We start from the raw sequence: 19,707 nt of genomic DNA on the forward strand, positions 1-19,707 counted from the left end.
GAATGAAATTTTACATTTGTCTAGCAACAAAAAGTGTGTTGCACAGATACCTGTCTCACGAGCAAAAGATGGAGTAGCTGGGAATCGAACCCAGAACCTTCTCCACTCAGTAATGCTCGAAGAGCAATGCTAAGAAGATGTCATACCACTAGACCACAACCCCAATTGATGGAGAATGCATTTACTACAGGCTTCAACAATCTCAGTCTGCCCCCCTCCACCCCCGCTAGCATGTCAGGACCTACTGTGCCAGTCTCTCACCTGAGTGATGTATTGTACAACATGATTCCTAAGTCATGAGATTGATTGTCTAAAGCTTGCTGGCTTCAGCCCCTCTCTCAAGCTCAATCACAAGCTTGCCAAATTGACTTCCGTTCTTGATGTCCTCGAACAGACCATTGATAGCATCGAGATTATCAATGCCGGTGACTGTTCTCGAGACCACCGGTCGGATGTTCTTGGTCGATACGAAACTGACCATGTCGGCGAATTCTTTTCTCGAGCCCATGGTGGAGCCACGAAGGTCGATATTCTTGAGGACAGCGGCCATTGTAAAGGGCATTTTCGGGCCTGTTGTCATTCCGTACGAGACAATCACACCACCGGGCTGTAGAAAGTCAGTTCGGCAACTCATCAGCAAGCTTTGTATAACACACCTTCATAATCTTGAAAGCCTTCGCAACAATATCACCACCAGCGCCATCGATGACCGCATCCAAGAACTTTCTGTCCTTTGGCAATTGTTCCAGCAGCTTCTTCTCCCAGTCGTCCTCCTTGTATATAGCGCCTCCAGCAGCACCCAGCTTCTTTGCTTTGTCCAGCTTTTCTTGACTGCCACTCGTCACAAAGACATTTGCGCCAGCGGCAGTTGCAAACAGCAGTGCCATGAGAGCCACACCACCTCCAATGCCGGTGATTAGCACATTACGACCAGGTTTGCAGTTGCCACTTTTGGTGACAGTCGCTCTCCAAGCGGTCAGACCTGTCAGAGGCAGTGCCGCAGCCTCAGAATTCGAGAGATGCTTGGGTGCTTCCTCTAGCTCAGATGCATCGATGACCAGACTCTCTACTAGAGTGCCCAAAGGGTTGAGCTTTGTGCCTCCAAGAATAGCATATCCCTTGGGATCTTCAGGACCGTCGGGGTCGTCTTTCCATCCGGTGCCTGGGTTCAGGATAACGCGCTTGTTCAGCCACTTCTTTGCTTCGGGAGACGATCCGGTCGAAGTGACGATGCCAGTGCCGTCTGCAAGTAACGGTACGCCGAATGTTGTGCCGGGATATAGGTGCTGGCGAATGAAATGGTCTCGGTGGTTCAATGCTGCGGCAGTGATCTTGACGACAACTTGGTTGTCTTTGGGTGTGCTTTCGGGTACGTTGATCTTCTCTAGAGGGTAGTAGACTTGGCCGGGCTTGCCGTCGACCTTGCTGATCGAGATAGCGAAAGGCATGTTGAATAGAATGTTGATCACAGAGTAGTAGATACGATAACCACGTCTTATGGACAATCACAACTTACAAATCAATATCAAGAGGACTCCGTTCATGCGGATATTGCGGGGCGTGAATCAAGGTGGGGAGAGCTTGCAAGGGTCAACTTGAGCCGAGGCACTTCAAAATGCTGACTTGGCGTTGTGCAACTTTACGTCCTGCTTTGGGAGGCTTCATTGTCTTCAGAGGTCGTTTTCTGGTCCATGAAATGCCATTCATGGTTCATTGTATTTCACTGGTCATCTTCCCGTTCAATGCTGTGAATGCAATTCCTTCGGGAGCTAGACCTTCCTGCTGCCTCTCCATACTAGAAGTTCCCATGGTTCAATTTTGCTCATGGACAACCCATCCTCTCAATCAATCCGACGAAACATAGCGTCTGCGATGTTCCTTTCCAAAGCCTCCTGGCGCATCTCTGCAAGGCGTGAATTCCATCTCACACAATCAGGATGTTCGCAATGGATGTTGGTTCCTCCGAAGTGCTCCAGTTTCTCATACTGCCACTCGTGGGCAGGACAGGCCTCTCCTGAGCGTCTGGAATTGGCACAGTAATATCTCCAGACTAGCTCATGGCGACACTGGTACCAGACTTTACGCAGCTCTCTGCACATGTTGGCGTCTGTCTCGAATCGAGTCGTCTGTTTAAATGAAACCCATCAGTCGAGCGAGGGAATCGAAGCCACTTGAACGTACTGGGCAGGCGTCAAAGACTATCCTGGATGTTGCTCAGAATTTATCGACCGCTTCGAAGCTGCACTGCATATTGGATTTGATCTCCCAGAGTAATTCTTTATGCTCCCGTGGTCCATGGATACAGCAAATCAAGCATTGTGACCACTGGACAGCACGACGGCCACGTCACTCCCTCAGGTATCCTACTTTGACTTCGACTCCATCGCGTGGCGTCCAGGCGTGGAACTTGTAGGCTTTTAAATTCGGGTTTCGAGTGCTGACTCCGTTGTCTTTGCATGTCGGACATTCATTGCGGTGCGGGACGACTTCATGCTGGCTTTGGAGCCACTCGCAAGTTCTTCGCTTCTCTCGTGCTACTTTGCATGGGGTGATCAGCGCCTCGCTTTCATGTCGACATCCTGGCCAGACCATTCTTTCGTATCGGCACATGACGGCAATCAAGTAATGAGCCCGATAGCCAAAACAAGCTCTGGGCATGAAGAAAATGTTGATATTGATCAGCGGAAAAGATTGCGATATTCTTGGCCTTTAAACACGCTCCCTGACTTGGATATCGCCCTCTCCCCAGATTGTGGCGTTCTGTACTACGTCCGTCACGCTTCGTACCACAATCCAAAAGCAGGTCCCTGACTTGGCTGCATCTGCTGACAGCAAGCCTTACGAAAAGACACCTGCGTTCCATATAAATTATAGCCATACGCCACCTTTCCTCAATTCGAGTACGCTACAAGCCATGGTTCCATCACTCTGGTTCTCGGACTGCAGCTTAGTGACAATCCAGACATTTCGGAGCCCCAAGGATGAGAGCTCTCTTACAACAGGTTATATGAAAGATGACTTGTCAATTTCTCAACTGCTTGATCTGTAACACCCTTGCTGCTGAGCACTCTCAACAGCTTGTCACTTCTCGCTTTGTTCCACTCATTCCACTTTGCTTCCTTGAGGTGACCTTGGTTATATACCCCACAAAGAACGCACATCCTTTCGCATGCCATCTGCTGATTTGTCGGCTTGCTCATTGGCTGCACACTTTGGACACTCCTTTGTCTTTGGTGGCAACTGTACCACACGCCAGTACTTCTCTCCGCACAGTTGTCCTCTCTCGCGAGCACCTTCGCATTGGTTGAATGTACGGGACCCGATATGTCCGCAAGCAGGCCATGTTGATTGGTGATAGTGACACATTGTCTTAATTTGCCTAGTCTTTGAGGAAAGAGAAGGCATCGGTCATTGTAGCATACGACCGGGTTTTTATACTCAAAATCTGCCCGGGCTTGTGGGTCATCCCGATCTGCTGTCTTCTGCCTGTCCGGCTGTAAGCATTCTTTCTGGTGTGACTGTGAGTCGCTTTGATCATAAATCGCCGGAGTGGAGTCAAACACGGCCGGTAGAAAAAGACCAGAGCCGCTGCTGGCTTTTTCTACAGGTGATACTGGCATTATACCGAAAATGACACATCAGGTACATTCGATCCTGCTTGTAAGCGATCATCCATTCGACAGACCGAGAGTGGGTGGTGGTGCTGTTGATTTCCGCAAAACTTGCAGGTCGTGTAATGGATCGAGGGTCTTCGCTTTCATTGGATCTCGGTCTGGAGAGCAGTCCTGGCTTCCGATGCAAGCTCAGTGGATCTCGTAGATGATGCGTGCCAGGATCACGGGACCAGGACGGATCGCATCCGTGCATTCATCTTTAATGGCTGGCTCGCCAGCACTCTTCGACTCGGCGATGAAGTATGTCAGGCTTGGTGAGCTCGGGCGTTCTGCAGACTGTGGTTGTTGCCAGTCAGAAATACAAATTGATCTTGTTGACCGGCACGAGGACTGACGGTGTGGAGGGATCGCAAGTGATCAGCACGATCCTAGAATGGCATCCGAAGAATCGACGAGAGTCATCTCTCGATTGGAGAGTGTCGCAATGAGAACTTGGACGGCGACAAATCTGAATTTCCTCGTCGTTCGACGGATCCTGTGGTTCAGTTCACCGCGGCCAACAACTTTCCGTCTGGTGTTTTCACTTCGTCGTTGATGAAATCTCACCCACCATACCTTCTCCACCACGTGCGCAACACGACCGCTCAGTACAAGGCCGCCATTGAGAATGCAACACTCGATGGCTTGGTTTCCAAATAGTTTTTCGAGAAATTCGTTACTGAACGGGTGATCTATCGCATTGTGAGAATGCCTCCACATGCTCAACAGGCCCAGGACCCTGGCGCTTGTCAATCTGACGACACTGAGGAGCATGGTGACGGTTTACCTCGTACATCTCAGACCCCTTCCACACCTCGATTTCGCGACGACGAGGATAGATGTGAACACATTCATCGCTCCCAGAGCGATCCCAGAAACGTGCTGTCTCGTCCTGTCAACACGCAAGTTCACCAATCCTTTCCTGGAAGACCCCATACTCAACACCGGCACGCACATGCGCTTCCCGAGCAGAGAGATGCCTGGGCCGTGTCGAAACGAAGTCGCAACTATGGAACTGCTCGCACTAGAAGCCGCAGTCCCATCGCCTTTGGACAGACCTCCCCATCAGTGTACGCTAGCAGACTGTCTGATCACGCTCGCAATGACGAAGAGAAAGCTGCCGTCCTGCACCAGCGCTATAGAAATCGTGGTCGAGCTATGCACTCTGGAACGACTCGCAACGGCAAGCTCAACGAAACCACACACTATGCGCCTGCTTTCCTAGCTGCTTTCAACCGCACCAAGATTGGCCATACACCTGCTGCATCCCATGCCGAATATCCTTCCGCATATCGTCATCCTCCCAACTATCACCGTTGTCATCTCCGCGGCCCCTCTAACAACGCTCACCATGGATTATAAGCCGTCCATTACGAGAATACAGGTCATATCGCAATCTCCAGATCTCTCAAGTCTTCGACCGTTCCTAAAAGGGGACCACTGGAAAGAGAGAGCAGTCTGTTGGAGAAGAGAATTGAGATGATTTTGTTGAGATGGTCCATTGCGTATCTGTCAAGAAAACTGGATCTGACTATATTTTCGCCATAGCGGAGTCAAGCCAGGGGTTGGTTGGTATCCGCGGAGCAGCCACGCCGTTATCCGAACCAGTTGGAGCAAGAATATGGACATAGTACTTCCCATCGTTTCACGGAAAAGCAGATACAGTGTTTCAAGATTCCTCTCTCTATCCCTCATGTAAATCACTGTGAGCAAGGCGTAGATGTGGAGCTCAGCTCGCATAGTGACTCAGTCCTCCTGTGGTGCAGATGGCTTACCACCTTCTTGGCCAATGTGAATCTGTCGCTATAGAGCAGGCGAGGAACAAGGAGTTCAGGCGATATGATCGACTTGATCGCGCCACGTATCTTTTACCCGGAACCAGAGCGGGACCATAACTTGGTGGTCTTGTTTAATGGCTGTCCCGAACAGCTTCATTCGATAAAAGTCCTTCACTTTTTCGTCACCTTGGATTTCGCGTTCACACCACCACGGAGTTGGTCGCGCCAACTTTTCAGTGCCTCCTTTTGCTTCTCATCCTCCTGCAAACCACACAGAAACCACATCATAGCACAATGGAGCAAGAAGACTGGAACTCCACCTCGCACTTGCTCGACCTGCGCAGTTCTGCTCGATATGCTCTTGATTCTAGCAGCCAGCCTCTGCATCACAACAACAATCTCGACACCGCTCGCGCCGCCCGTCCTGCTGCACAGTCTATTGACACTCAGGCGCCCGCCCTTCAGAGACAAGTGCCTTCGGATGCCTTCTCGCACCGCCCTCCCGTGTTTCGCCCGTCTACCACCGCACGCTTTCCCAACCAGCAAGTTCAAGCAGTTAGAAGTCGCAGCCGAAGTGATGTTGGCGAATTGCAGGTCGGGATGTGTCGTGGCAGACCTGCTTCGCCGCGTGGCAGGAGCCGCAGTCCAACTGCAGCTACACGCCCTCTGATCTACCGCAACCGCCATCAGGAGGTCACTGCTTCACGTCATCAAGCTACAGGCGCCCCTGATCGCAATGCTGGAGGCGATGCTGTAGATATTCCTGTTGAGGACACCCGTCGTCCTCGTCTGGAACAGCTGGCGAGGAAGAAGAATGACTATGGGGTTTGCGTTACCTGCTGGCTCAATGAGCTACCTTGTGATCACCAATGGCCTTGCCATGAGTGTACAGCCAGCGGCAAGTCTTGCGCCTACATCACCTGCCCTATGGGTCACTATCAACTCGATCACAAATGTCCCTGCCATCACACAAAGAGAACCCCTCTGGAGAAGATTTCGGCTCGCGAGGTCGGCTCATCTATGCATCTGGTAGTCCTGCTCGATCTTCGTCGCCTCTCAATCGACTCATACGATATGAGCGGGATGCAGACGAAGCTACAGAGCTCAGACCGTGCACAACAGATCTTCTTCCAGTTACAGCCAGAACTCCAGTCTGTTCTCCAGCAAGGAAACGAGCTCCATCTGCATCAAGTCAGAAAGCTGATCCGCGAATTGGACAAGGTCCCTCGCTCAGAGCTATTAAAACTATCAGAGCTATTGAAACTATCGGAGCTATTAAAACTATCTCGCGTCTCATCGTCGAGTTGATCGAGGAGAAGAAGTGGGTAAGATCTGCCAGTTTTTGATGAACATTGACTTACGGTGTACAGACGGAGTCCATTCCGTGAGCTCTGAGAGCAACACCACGAAGATCGCGAGTTCGCACCTCAGGAAGCTGGTCATGTGGAGACTCGAGACACTCCAATGGTGGACCCAGAAGACCAGACATAACTTGCTGATTGTTGCCCTTCTCATGACTCGAACAAATTGACGAATCACCAATCGCTGACTTGAAAACAAACTATATTGTTGCTGCTCTGTGGACCAGGTTATAGGGTCGAAAGTTCTCAAGGGAGCCAGGGATGACCTTTGACTGCCAACGTCAGGAGTCTGCGGAAGTACAACGGTCTATAATGGTGTTGGTTTGAGGGCAGACGGGTCTGGTTGAGAATATCAGGCTTGAGAGTAATCATACGCAGTCGAAGAATCAAAGTAACGTACAGGCACTAGAAGGTACATTCCTCGTTAGTGTTTCCATTGTCCCATCGAGAAAGAACAAACACATTGTCTTGCAACACTTTCACTTCATGTCAAGATTGAGAAGATGCGATCAAGTTCTGTGACACTTACTACTCTAATTCTGAATCGATGGCTGCTGCAGACTATTCGCCAAACAAGGTATCAGAATCAAGAGTATCCCACAAGAAGTCCATCGTCAATACGAAAAGCAGTTCCATCTGAGAGCCCGACGCACCGAATCGAACACACAGCCTTCAGGTATGCAAAAAGAGCAAAACCAAACGCAACCACAACCACTGGGCCAGCTACACATCTCCTTCGTGAACTAGGGAGGGCCACTGGGGGCGGTTGTGATTGGTCTGGTGAGATTCAAGCCTATTCCGATACAATGTATGGTGCTCAAATCAAGGATCCACGATCAACCTCGGATGCTGTACACAGAGGGGCGGAGCTCCGCTCCATGCATAGTCTATCCCAATCCTCTATGGAGACAGATAAACTGTTCATTCGGGTCCGAGTCGACTCACTCCAGACCAAGTTGTCCGCCACCTCGCTACGTGAACCGTGCTTCTATCGTTCATCGCCGCAGTCATACTGCCATCAATGGGTCTGTGATCCCGGACGATGTAGATGATGATGGGGAAACTACCATAAGTCTCATGATGGCTATAAATAATCATGATCTGGGCTCCAGCAAAGCCTCTCGATCCAGTCATGTGCCGATCTTTCCAGTTCCACCTCCTGGTCACCCTTCTGGTCAATCCCGCTATGTATCTCTATCACCTTCTTCCTACAAGCGTCTCCCATCTAGCCATCGTGGAGGGTGCTCTGTCCCTAATTTTCGCCTCTCATATCAGTCACACTAAGCCACGGGGTTGCTTTGTTCAACGCTTGTTGACCTTGCCTTTGTGCTTTATCACAATATCCGCATCCGGCCTGCAGTATGTCATGACCATGCCGTCAGATTGATGGAACAGAGTGAGACTTCGACCATCCGACATGAAGCTTCAAGTATGCTGGATTTCATAAAATGAGAATAACGAGCCAGAAGCGATTGGGATTCCTCTGGCACCAGTCATCTCCATTGGATTCCACTACAACCTGACCAAGACATCGAAACCCAAGCATCTCGATGATCCGAACCGACCGAGCGTCTTTGTCATCAAATTCGCGTTCCACTTCCGGATCGTTTTGAAGCCCATCAGAACAAAGACTAAAAATCACGAAGGTTGACAGCATCATATCCGGACTGACTTCGACCAAGAGAACAAAGACGATACTACTCCAACAGCGGGAGACGCTTTGTTCCTCTCCAACCAGAAGATGTACGGGTACGGATGGCCAATGTCTGACCAGTCAGCAACATATCAGTAGCTTCCTTATTGTCATCCTGGTCCGCCCGCTATAAGATATTTGGACTTTTCGTTGTCAACCATCATAGTTCCACTCACAAATCTCTTGATCTTGCTACACAGTCCGACGTGGAACGAAAGTTGTCACATCTCAAATCATGGCACCTTCTCAAAATACGCGTAGCAGCGGGAATCCTCTAGTAGCACCTCTACCCGCATCGACCAGAGCAAGTCGTGCTGTAGCCCCTGTTCCTGCAGCCCCTGTTCCTACAGTTCCTGTTCCTGCAATTCCTGTGCCCGCAGCCCCTTGGGGTATGGCAGCACTTCCTGTGGAGATTGCAAGAATGTTCTGGGAAGCCGACAATGAGGGCTCCAAACACAAGGAATTGACTCTCACGTTCCAACCACCACTTGTACCACTAGCAAATACTGCGCCATGGCTGCCTAATGATCACCCCCTACACCATTTATCAGCAAGTAAGCCTCCCGCAGGCAGTGACGATCTATGGCTACTCAAAGGGCACTTTCCGTCTCATGTATCAAGACACACATGTTACGTGGCAGATGAGACTTACCCATTCGGAATCATACGGCAAAACGAACGAGGCTTGATTGTTCGGATTGACATCTCCGTTTCGGATCGAAACCGTAGTCTGAGGACCATCTGCTCAGCCCTCAGCACAAATGGGGATCTCGATCAGAAGATCCATCGAATCGAAATGGCGGGATGGCGCTCCATCTCGTTCTCTGCTCTTGTCTACCTGATCCTAGAGTGTGGAAATTATCCTCATCTACAGGCACGAATCGCCGCTGGTGAGTTTCATTGGGCCGACGGCTACTCGGTGCATATGAAAAGGTTGGCACATACCCTTCGCGACGATATCTTCCAATATGGTACGCTCCCCGAGGGAATTGATTATGTCCCTACGGTAGCAAAGAAAGTCTGGAAATATCTGAACCCGCCCATCGACCAGCCGGTGGGTATACCCACAACAGCGCTGTGGCAATGGAATGACCGTAGGACAATTCGCTCGTGGATGAACACAGGATTCTTTCACAGTCATACCTGGCAAGAAGCACTTCAGCAGAGTTGAGTAGGGAGATGGGCCGGTGAATAACAGCAAGTGCAGATATCATGGTGGCATGAAGTTGTGTACATACAATATGATTTCTTGTCGATAATCCACTTGAGCATACCATCATACTGATTCGGTCCGTCTAGACCTACACGATAGGACTCTCGACAAGGTAGCAGAGTGCTGCGAGTACAACAAGAGTCTGAGATTAGGAAGGGTGGGAGATGCCAACAAGTGACCAGTCAGTGTAGTTCGGACAGACACTAGAGATCCAGAATGTGGGAATCCTATCGACCCAAGAACATTACTGCTGCTCGCTTCGTCTCCCGCATCCGGATCTCCAGAGAAAAGCAGAACAAAGGCCAGAAGTGTTGGGGCTGGCCTCATCGAATCCGGAAGTCGAACAAAGAGGGACATACACCATCGAGAGACAACAAAGCCCAAGCTGTGATCATTGTCATCAGATTTGACTGTTATAAAATGCCTATACTTTCCTTGGAACCAGTATCATCCTAACCACACATCCCTTGACCATCTCATCTACTTGAGCAAATATTATCTCACTTTGGAACATGGCCCAACCAACGGTAGCCCCTCGACCGGATACCGTCGACCTCGGTGATCTCGCAGACCTTCCCGCTGAGGTCCGTTTGATGATCTATCAAGAGCTCAACGATGCCGCTAGACACTCGCAAGTTTACCTGGCGTGCCGAACAGGAGGAGCTAACGACCAGCAAACCAATCTTTTCTTGGTAAACGGGCACCCTCTCTCTTATATAACGAGAGCTCTAGTCTGGGATGCAGATGGAACTTATCCATTTGGAATCATACGAAACAACCGATTGCCTCTCTTGGTTCAAGTTGACATGTCGTCTTCAAACCCTCATCACTCTCTGGCGGCCATCTGCGCGGTCGTGAACGCTCAACCCGGATTCCAGAACAAGATCAAGCATATCAAGTTTAAGGGATGGGAATCAATCTCCTTTCGGGGTCTTGTTCAATTGATAATCGATTGCGTAACCGATCCTCATATCACCAGTGTACTTCAAAATGACAAGTATACCTGGAGCGAATGCCAATCTTATCCCTTGGGAAGCATGCTTACGCTATTCTGGAAGGACGTGCTCCGTCTCGGCGGAGGTCTCCCAGTCCCTGACCCCGTTGAGTTCGTAGCTAAGCAGCTTTGGGCATATCTGAACCCCCCTGCTGTTCGTCCGACTGGCTTGGAGGAGGTAGCCAAGTGGGTAAGACAGAGGCAGATCCGCGAGAGGATGAACACTGGCTTTTTCTCAAGTCTGAATGTGACCGAGGCACTTCAGAAAAGTTGAGTTAGTCTAGTGTACGACAAGGAGTGTAGGCTGTTCTTGAATAGGTTATCCGTCGGCAGGGTCGTATATAGAAGTACTTTGTTTTTTTGTTATTCGACCAAATTTAAAAAGTCAAACTATTCAAAACTACTTGGTCACTTTTCGTATGAATGTTCATCTTCGCAGCGTACAATCGGTTCTGATCGGGGTACTTCGAGTATTGGAAATGAGGCTACTAATAACATCAGCGGGAGCGTTACTATGTCATTACACGAAAGTTGTGTTTGAGCAGGAGAATTGCTGTCCTTGTTGAACAGGACGACGAGCTGGAAGAAATAGCAAATTGAGAGGTGAAGTTGACATCGGGGTTGTACTCTCAGCTCGGGCCGGGATTCAAGACATCAAACGACAACTCCTCATCGCAATAGCAACTTGCCTAGCACAACAATCTCTCGCGATGACCAAGCTCAACACTTGAAGTAGTAGCCGGTTCATTCCGCATGTCTGATTAGAGCGTCAGTCTGCAACAAAGCGGTCTCTGCTGCTTCTCGAGCTTTCGTCATCGCCTTCGTCGGCACTCCTTGCAGTATCACAGTACTACCGACTGTGTCTAGCCCATCTCGATTACCGATATCTCATGATTGTGCTATCCCAGGTGTGATCTCCACCCATGCGAAGAGGAAAACACGGGGGCATAAAGCAAATCCCGATTCACTGCAATGTCATGACCAAACCCCGACGCGCTTCCGAGAACACCGAACTTCAAAACAGCGTACGAAAGCACCTGCCAGCTTATCTCGGGGTCTGGTATGAGTGTTGCGCTTGGAAACATACCTAGCACATCATACGACTTCTTGAACATCAGGCAATTCCATCCGAGAATGCTGCGATAGCAAGGTCGGCCTGAGTGCTTTGCCACTGCATCGAGGATGGGCAGCACCGAGATGTATGCGACGTCGGAGTCACACAACATCCTGATCAGAGATGGTAAACAAGGTATATAAACCTCGTTGGTCTGGACGATGGAAAGGAACATCAAACTCCATCATCACAACTTCCACCAACAACAGACTCAGACACTCATTTGGAATGGTCGCTACTATCAAGAAGTACAAGGCTGCCGCCGTCAACGCTGAACCTGGATGGCTCAACCTCGAGCTCTCCATTCAGAAGACTATTCACTGGATCAACGAGGCTGGTCAGAATGGCTGCAAGCTGATTGCTTTTCCTGAACTGTGTATGCATATCCGTTGCTATCCAGTTGCTTCGTCTTCTGACCGTGTGATAACATAGGGGTTCCCGGCTACCCTTACTGGATGTGGCGCGTCAACTACCAAGAGTCACTGCCTCTTCTGAAGAAGTACCGCGAGAACAGTCTTCCCAGCGACAGCCCTGAGATGCATCGCATCCGTGCAGCTGCAAAGGAGAACCAAATCTTTGTTTCTCTTGGCTACTCTGAGGTTGACCTGAACTCGCTTTACACTACTCAGGTTTTGATCTCGCCTACCGGTGATATCCTTAACCACCGCCGCAAGATCCGTGCTACACATGTTGAGAGACTTGTCTTTGGTGACGGTATATTCAGACCGATTGCAAGGAGCAAAGACAAATTGCTGACAACGACTCGATAGGTACTGGCGACACCACCGACTCCGTTGTAGATACTGAGATCGGTCGAATCGGCCAACTCAACTGCTGGGAAAACATGAAGTATGCATACATCAACCATACTAGATGGCCCAAAACACTGACTATCTCAGCCCTTTCCTCAAGTCTTACGCCGTCAGCAAGGGCGAACAGGTTCACATCGCCGGCTGGCCCCTCTACCCTCACGCCACAACTCTCAAGTACCCGGACCCTTACACCAACATCTCCGACGCCAATGCCGACATCGTCACTCCTGCCTATGCCATTGAGACTGGCTCCTTCACTCTTGCTCCCTTTCAGATGATCTCCAAAGAGGGTGTTGATTTGCAGACTCCTCCTTGTAAGGAACGTGAAGACCACAGAATCTACAACGGAAACACTAGGATCTATGGTCCTGATGGTCAGCTTTTGATCACTAAGCCCAGTGATGATTTCGAGGGGCTGGTGTATGTTGATATTGACCTTGATGAGACGCATTTGAGCAAGGCTTTGAATGACTTCGTAAGTCCTGTTCGGAGTTCTCAGTTGTGAACCAATGCTAATGTGTATGGATATAGGGTGGTCACTACATGCGTCCTGACCTTCTTCGTCTTGTCGTCGACACTGACCGCAAGAGCTTGGTTAGCAAGGATGATGGAAGCGGCAAGTATATTGTCGAGAGAACAATTGATCGTGTGGGTTTGAGTACACCTTTCAAGGATCTGCCTATTGCTCAGAATTTCGAGAGCAACCCTACTCCTGCTCAAAGCGAGTAGAAACCTTAGTCCAGGTCACCTTCTTGTTGCTGGACAATTTGGGGACAGCGTTGTCTTATTGTACACATGTAATATCTCCACTCCTGCTACCTACCATGATCTCACTCAATCATCATCCTCAAGTCTAACATCCCCCCACCCATTGCCATCCTGATGAGCAGCCTTCTCATCATTGCAATAAAGATGCACCCACCAAGAATAAGCACCCGTAAACAAACCCCCTCCAACTGTATTCCCCAGCGTGATCGGAATAAGGCATTTCCACACAAACATGCCCACTGACATTTCCGACCCCAACATCATCGCTGTAGACCCAAGATACATATACTCAACAGTATGCGGACACTTTGCCGCCGTCGAGATAAAGAATGGTAGGTGCAATGCTAGGGCTTTACTGATGCCATCTTGGTTCTGGGTGCCTAGCATCATTGCAAAAGTGACTAGCCAGCCGCAGAGAATGGAACGAAGGAAAATGATGTGCCATTGGGAGGAAATGATGTCCTCTTGGATCATGGAGATGGTGCCGGATTTGAAGGGATCCTCGCTGAGGATTTCGGTTAGGTGGGTGAAGAGGGAGGCAAAGAGGAGGGAGCCGAGGAGGTTGCCGACCCAGGATGCTATGCCGGTGCGAAGGTATTGGAGGGGTGTGCCTTTGCGTTCTAGGGCGGTCATGACGAACCTTTGAAAGATAAGATTGCGTTTATGAGATGGACGGAAAGGTGATAACTCACCACATGGGGTAGCCAGTGTACAGTTCAGCTCCTACGAGGTAGATCAAGACCAGACCGATGGGAAAGGTAAGGCCTTGCAAGATACGTGGGAGTCCAGGATTGGATTCTGCCAACTGTGGAGTGCCTGTTACCAACGTGAGGGACAACAGGCCTCCAGCCGACATCAAAAGAGCTCCATAGATGTTTTTGAGAAATGTCAATTGCAAGTCTTCTTCAAGATGGTGAACGCCGGTCTCCAAGGTCTTCTCTGCAGCCTTTCTTGGTGAAACAGCTCCAGTGGACATCGTTCTTGGCTCAATTGCTCAGTTGACGATTGAAACTGTGTTAGTGATGAATCGGGTAATTCAGTTTGTGTTCAAGAAAAGGCATGGCCACAATAACGAGTCGAGGTCTGGAAGTTTCATAGTGATGACGATTCAATGATGCTCGGAGGGAGGATCATAATCTTATCTGATCGATCTGCAACGGTTCATAGATATCCTCAGACCATTCTCACCGCCAGACGCGTTCTTCGTCCGCAAGGACGAATGTGACGCGTTTTTAGCTAACGATCAACGTGTTGGAGGCAGCGACGAGTCAAGACAGACCCTCCAGAGTCCGCTATCGGATAGTTGAAGACTTCAGGTAACAGTTGAACCTGGCCTGGACAGAGAAAGCCAGCAGAACGCAGGCTGAGGAACAGCATCATCTAGATCCCAAGAAGTGTGAGCTGGCTCTACAGCATGGCCTAGAAAGATGTGATGAACATCGAGGTATACAGCACCTTGATTGGAATCAGAGAGTCAGTTACCCCACATGAAACATCAGGGTCAACTTTCGGGCGTGTCCGGGCGCCATCGGCCCCACGATCCAAGGCCTCCCCTCTGTACAAACATGCCGACCACAACTTCCGCTCCACATCCAGAAAGCTCACAGGTCATTTGGAAGTCAGTCCAGCTTTGAAACCTGCCGAAACAAGGCCCCGAAAGCTTGCAACATACACCGGAAGAAACATGCGGTAAGGAACTTGTAAGTGATGTTCTTGTCGTGGTCGGCCAAGAGGGGCAGTTGGGCTGTGTAAGGATGCCGGATGGCGTGACATCTTGTCACTTTGGCGGAATATCTCGCTCCACAAGATGAGTTGTTAGTGGGGCAATCTCCTAGAATATGGTATGATTTAGGCGGTGGTTGCGCAATGTGAGGTAGCAGTGCATTTTTAGGTTTATGGAAGATGTTTTGTAAGCCGTATAAAGAGAGGTGACTCCCTGCTTGGAAATCATTGACTGGTATTTTGGGCGCTTAAGAAGACATTGCTGCCACTTTCATCACCTGGACGACAACACTGAGTTTTGGAGGATCACATGTAAGTGTTGGTTTGTGTTGCTGCTTGCTTTCAGAGGCTGATGCAAGATTCAGAGACTATATTCATCACCACCATGACTTCTCCCTCGGCAGCACTCATGCAGAGCATTCGCCCAGGCACCACACACTTCAACGCCATGAGCCCCAAGGATCGCGTCAAGCTTATTGGAATCATGGGATACTGCACAATTGCATTCAGCGCACCATTTGCCGGAGCGGCAGAGATGAGCAGACGTACACGTGACGACACCACATACGCAAAGATGTCAGTAGAACAACAAGAACAACAGCAACAGGTACAAGCTTGTACTGACAGAGTTCCAGGCGGCCCCTCAGCTACAGAGACTGCCTTGCCAACGGCTCTCGACTTGAGGACTATGCTGGTCTTGGTCGTAGATCTTGAGCAGAAGGAAGCTGCACGGATGATGATGGTTGCTTTTGGGCACACGGCGTCTGGGATATAGCCCGGCATGGCTTTGCATGGACAACAGGCGTTTGAAAACATGAATAGAGAGCGGGGAAGAGTGGTGTTGTTTTTGTTACTCATGATATCCAGGAACAAGAAAGGCAAGCTTCGAGAAGGGCGATATATGCTCGAGCGCAAGAACAAGGGAAGGCAAATAAACTCCATGACAATGCTTTATGATACAAATCTTTCTTTCAAACAAAGCTCAGCTGAAGCGGTCGCCTTTCTTGCTCCTGTATGGTGCAGTGCTCTCGAAGCCACTGTGGGCATGGCTCTCGGAAGCGTGGCCAGAGGCGGGTGACATGTCTTCGGTTGCTTCTTTGCTCGGGTTTGCGTGGCCGTCTTGCTTCTGGGGAGGCATAGGGTAGCGGTTCTGGAGTTCGCGTTGTTGCATGCGTCTCTTGTTGTCTGCTTCTGCGCGCTCGGCACGGTCCTTGTTGATGCTCTTCTTGGCGAAGTAGTATGAGCCGCCGCCTGCGAGGACGAGGACGCCCCAGCCGTAGCTGTTCGACGAGTGCTGTTAGAAAGATTGTGTTGCGATCTGGACTTTCGAATTCAATGCGTACCCGACAGATCTGACCTGCGGGGCAAGTTAGTCGTCTGCTGCGCGCAGTATATGTTTACATCGGACTTGCAGTGTTCATGGTTGATATATGAGTGACGAATTGGCAGTGAATCAAGAGTGAAAGGTCACAAACAAAGAGAATGGTCAATTGGGGCAGAGTCGGGCAAAGTCGTGGCAGACAAATGGTTGCATCACCTGAGATTCACCTTGACGGAAGCCCTAGCCGCACCTTCTTGGTCAGACAAGCAACCGCAGCCGATGCGCCTTCCAGTTCACAAGTGGTAGACATCCACATGGCCGTTCATCGCAATAGCCATTGATATTCCCATTGCTACTTCCGGTTACCATCACAAGCCAGCACATGTCACTGCCGTCGCGAACAAAGGGCCGGTGTTAGCGGGAACAAGAGCACCCACCGAAGCTTCTCCGCCTGTCAAACACTCCGTCATTGTTACTGTACAACCTCCAGGCTGCGGCACGTGGTGTCACAATCAGAAAGTCCCTCGATCCGGATACAAACATCTGGCTTCCCGTCACAGACTCGACATCCTCTCCGAACATCCTCACCATGCCGCCAAAACGCAAGGCCGCCGCCGCCTCGGCTTCTCGCCCGTCCAAGCGCGTGGCGTCAGGTGTGAACACTCCCGTCAGCATGGGCAGTAGCGACGACGAGTACATGTCCGAGGACCCAGACGACTACACGCCACAGAACGACGACTACGAAGAAACCGTCAAGAAATTCCAGCCCTCCTCATACCGCAGCAAAAACGTGAAACCTCAAGAGGCAGATCAAGCAACTCGTCTCTTTCGCGCCGACAAAGACCACTCCGCCCTCGAGCTGAAGCCTGACCACGCTGTGCGCCCGCTCTGGCTCGACCCCGAAAAGGGAAGAATCGTCGTCGAAACCTTCTCTCCTTCCTTCAAACAAGCTCAAAACTTCTTGATCAACATCGCCGAACCCCAATCTAGAACTACAAACGTTCACGAGTACACCATCACCGGTCACAGCCTGTTCGCCGCCGTCTCGGTCGGTCTCACAACAGACGACATCATCCGTCAACTCGAGGTCTTCTCAAAAATAAAATTGCCCGATGGCTTGAAAGAATTCATCTACACCTCGACCCAGTCGTACGGAAAAATCAGGCTGGTCCTCAAGCACAACAGATACTACATAGAAAGTCAGGATGCTTCTGTCCTGCAGATGCTTTTGCGCGATCCGGTCGTCGGCCCAGCCAGGATTCACGAGACAGACGAGCTGATTCAAGAGAAAGCGCCTCAACTAGGAGGCTTGGTCATTCCTGGAACAAAAGACGCGGCTGGTGTCAAGCAAGCTGAAGCCCAAGCACAAAGGAAGGCTGCCAAGAAGGACGATGATGACGATGACGAGGATGATGACAACAGGAAAGATGAAGCAGAACAAGACATGACGGCCTACCTGAGAGATGAGGACGACGATGATGAAGGTGATGAAGTTCATTCTTTCGAGATTGATGGTGAGAAAATTCAAGCAGTCCAGCAACAATGCAATGTCACTCTGGGATTACCACTCACGAACGAGTACGACTTCCGGAATGACGACATCAACGCCAACCTGGACATTGATTTACGGCCTATGGCTCAGATCAGATACTACCAAGAACATGCTCTCAGTAAGATGTTCGGTAACGGTCGTGCCAGAAGTGGAATCATTGTCCTGCCGTGTGGTGCTGGCAAGACTCTGGTCGGCATCACTGCTGCCTGTACTGTCAAAAAGTCTGCTATTGTGTTATGCACTTCAGCCATGAGTGCTTACCAATGGAAGAACGAGTTCTTGAAGTGGTCTAACATCAGCTCGGACGATATTGCTATCTTTACCTCTGGCGAGAAGGAGAAACTCAACCAACGAGCAGGTATCATCGTATGCACCTACAGTATGGTCACCCAGAATACTCGTAGAGCCCACGACAGTCAGCAAGTCATGGACTTTATCCAAAACAGAGAATGGGGTCTGATGGTACTCGATGAGGTTCACGTTGTGCCTGCCGAAATGTTTAGACGTGTAACATCAAAGATTAGATCACACTCGAAACTCGGATTAACTGCTACATTGCTACGAGAGGATGACAAAATCAAGGACCTGAACTTCCTTATCGGTCCCAAACTCTACGAAGCAAACTGGCTTCAACTGTCAGAAGAGGGCCACATTGCTCGTGTCCAATGCGCTGAAGTCTGGTGTCCCATGACAACAGAGTTCTACGGAGAGTATCTCAAGGCTCGCACCACCAACAAGCGTTCTCTACTTTCCACCATGAACCCCAGAAAGTTCCAGGCCTGTCAATTCTTGATTGACTACCACGAGAAAAGAGGCGACAAAATCATCGTCTTTTCTGATAACGTATACGCTCTTGAGAAATACGCCAAGCGACTCAAGAAGCCATACATTTACGGAGACACACCTCAAAGAGAGCGTGAGCTGGTTTTGCAGAACTTCCAGCAGAACGAAGCAGTGCGAACAATCTTCCTGTCCAAGATTGGAGACACCAGTCTGGATTTGCCTGAGGCAACTTGCTTGATTCAAGTGTCCAGTCATTACGGGTGAGCTGTGAATTGTTTGTGTGACAGATACAGTGGCTAACGATATTGATTCCAGTTCTCGTCGTCAGGAAGCTCAACGATTGGGTCGTATTCTTCGTGCCAAGCGCAGAAACGACGAAGGCTTCAACGCCTTTTTCTACTCCCTCGTCTCAAAAGACACCAACGAAATGTACTACTCCTCCAAACGCCAAGCTTTCCTCGTCGACCAAGGCTACTCCTTCAAAGTAATCACCCATCTCACCGGCATCGACAAAGTCGAAGGTCTGCATTTCCGCGACACTTCCTCCCGCATGGAACTCCTCGAAGACGTCCTCATGGCCGGCGAAGAAAGCGGCAGTGTGGAAAATATTCAAGATGATCTGTTCAGTGGACGACAGATGCACAAGGGACCCAAAGGCAAACCTGGCGTTCGTCGTACTGCTGGCGCGCTCTCAGAATACGCTGGTGGTAAGGATATGGCGTATATCGAGTATAACAAGAGTAGAAACAAGGAACTCAAGAAGAACAAGCCGACGAGTAAGTTCTTCAAGGATATCCAGAGGACGAATGAGAAGAGAAAAGCGGCCAAGGACATGTGATGTGAGCCTTTTTTCACATGCATAAGACGAAACAAAAATTATTTGCATATCTTTATGATGACGAAGGAGTTCCTGGTATCGGCAGGCGCGGGTGTCGTTTCTTTT

The 19,707-nt window shown here is 50.0% G+C and overlaps 10 protein-coding genes across 10 annotated transcripts; 7 read left to right on the forward strand and 3 right to left on the reverse strand.

Moving 5' to 3' along the window:
* Positions 1-310: 310 nt before the first annotated feature.
* M436DRAFT_71452 (alcohol dehydrogenase) lies at positions 311-1,448 on the reverse strand (the record flags this gene model as incomplete). Its single annotated transcript, XM_013573798.1, has 2 exons — positions 311-607; positions 657-1,448. The coding sequence occupies 2 exons, from the start codon at positions 1,446-1,448 to the stop codon at positions 311-313; spliced, it is 1,089 nt and encodes a 362-aa protein (XP_013429252.1).
* A 2,182-nt stretch (positions 1,449-3,630) lies between these two features.
* Positions 3,631-5,015, forward strand: M436DRAFT_62390 (uncharacterized protein; the record flags this gene model as incomplete). Its single annotated transcript, XM_013573721.1, has 3 exons — positions 3,631-3,660; positions 3,747-3,914; positions 4,314-5,015. 3 exons carry the CDS (start codon positions 3,631-3,633, stop codon positions 5,013-5,015), a joined length of 900 nt encoding a protein of 299 aa, XP_013429175.1.
* A 710-nt stretch (positions 5,016-5,725) lies between these two features.
* M436DRAFT_80426 (uncharacterized protein) lies at positions 5,726-6,739 on the forward strand (the record flags this gene model as incomplete). Its single annotated transcript, XM_013573879.1, has 1 exon — positions 5,726-6,739. The coding sequence occupies one exon, from the start codon at positions 5,726-5,728 to the stop codon at positions 6,737-6,739; it is 1,014 nt and encodes a 337-aa protein (XP_013429333.1).
* A 1,981-nt stretch (positions 6,740-8,720) lies between these two features.
* M436DRAFT_80427 (uncharacterized protein) lies at positions 8,721-9,656 on the forward strand (the record flags this gene model as incomplete). The annotated part of the gene is made up of 1 exon (XM_013573880.1): positions 8,721-9,656. One exon carries the CDS (start codon positions 8,721-8,723, stop codon positions 9,654-9,656), a length of 936 nt encoding a protein of 311 aa, XP_013429334.1.
* A 554-nt stretch (positions 9,657-10,210) lies between these two features.
* On the forward strand, positions 10,211-10,966 carry M436DRAFT_62393 (uncharacterized protein; the record flags this gene model as incomplete). The annotated part of the gene is made up of 1 exon (XM_013573722.1): positions 10,211-10,966. One exon carries the CDS (start codon positions 10,211-10,213, stop codon positions 10,964-10,966), a length of 756 nt encoding a protein of 251 aa, XP_013429176.1.
* A 1,068-nt stretch (positions 10,967-12,034) lies between these two features.
* On the forward strand, positions 12,035-13,347 carry M436DRAFT_42192 (uncharacterized protein; the record flags this gene model as incomplete). Its single annotated transcript, XM_013573443.1, has 5 exons — positions 12,035-12,182; positions 12,239-12,520; positions 12,577-12,655; positions 12,706-13,093; positions 13,150-13,347. The coding sequence occupies 5 exons, from the start codon at positions 12,035-12,037 to the stop codon at positions 13,345-13,347; spliced, it is 1,095 nt and encodes a 364-aa protein (XP_013428897.1).
* A 156-nt stretch (positions 13,348-13,503) lies between these two features.
* On the reverse strand, positions 13,504-14,350 carry M436DRAFT_23553 (Formate/nitrite transporter; the record flags this gene model as incomplete). Its single annotated transcript, XM_013573402.1, has 2 exons — positions 13,504-14,026; positions 14,079-14,350. Coding segments are annotated over 2 exons (795 nt in total), but the record flags the coding sequence as incomplete, so codon positions are not given.
* Positions 14,351-15,486: 1,136 nt separating this feature from the next.
* On the forward strand, positions 15,487-15,663 carry M436DRAFT_42673 (uncharacterized protein; the record flags this gene model as incomplete). Its single annotated transcript, XM_013573553.1, has 1 exon — positions 15,487-15,663. A coding segment is annotated over one exon (177 nt), but the record flags the coding sequence as incomplete, so codon positions are not given.
* A 427-nt stretch (positions 15,664-16,090) lies between these two features.
* On the reverse strand, positions 16,091-16,529 carry M436DRAFT_80431 (uncharacterized protein; the record flags this gene model as incomplete). The annotated part of the gene is made up of 3 exons (XM_013573881.1): positions 16,091-16,388; positions 16,452-16,460; positions 16,510-16,529. The coding sequence occupies 3 exons, from the start codon at positions 16,527-16,529 to the stop codon at positions 16,091-16,093; spliced, it is 327 nt and encodes a 108-aa protein (XP_013429335.1).
* A 489-nt stretch (positions 16,530-17,018) lies between these two features.
* Positions 17,019-19,602, forward strand: M436DRAFT_42317 (DNA repair helicase rad25; the record flags this gene model as incomplete). The annotated part of the gene is made up of 2 exons (XM_013573474.1): positions 17,019-19,024; positions 19,080-19,602. 2 exons carry the CDS (start codon positions 17,019-17,021, stop codon positions 19,600-19,602), a joined length of 2,529 nt encoding a protein of 842 aa, XP_013428928.1.
* Between the last annotated feature and the right edge of the window lie 105 nt (positions 19,603-19,707).

Source organism: Aureobasidium namibiae (genome assembly GCF_000721765.1).
Source record: "Aureobasidium namibiae CBS 147.97 unplaced genomic scaffold scaffold_5, whole genome shotgun sequence".
Taxonomy (NCBI): Eukaryota; Fungi; Ascomycota; class Dothideomycetes; order Dothideales; family Saccotheciaceae; genus Aureobasidium; species Aureobasidium namibiae.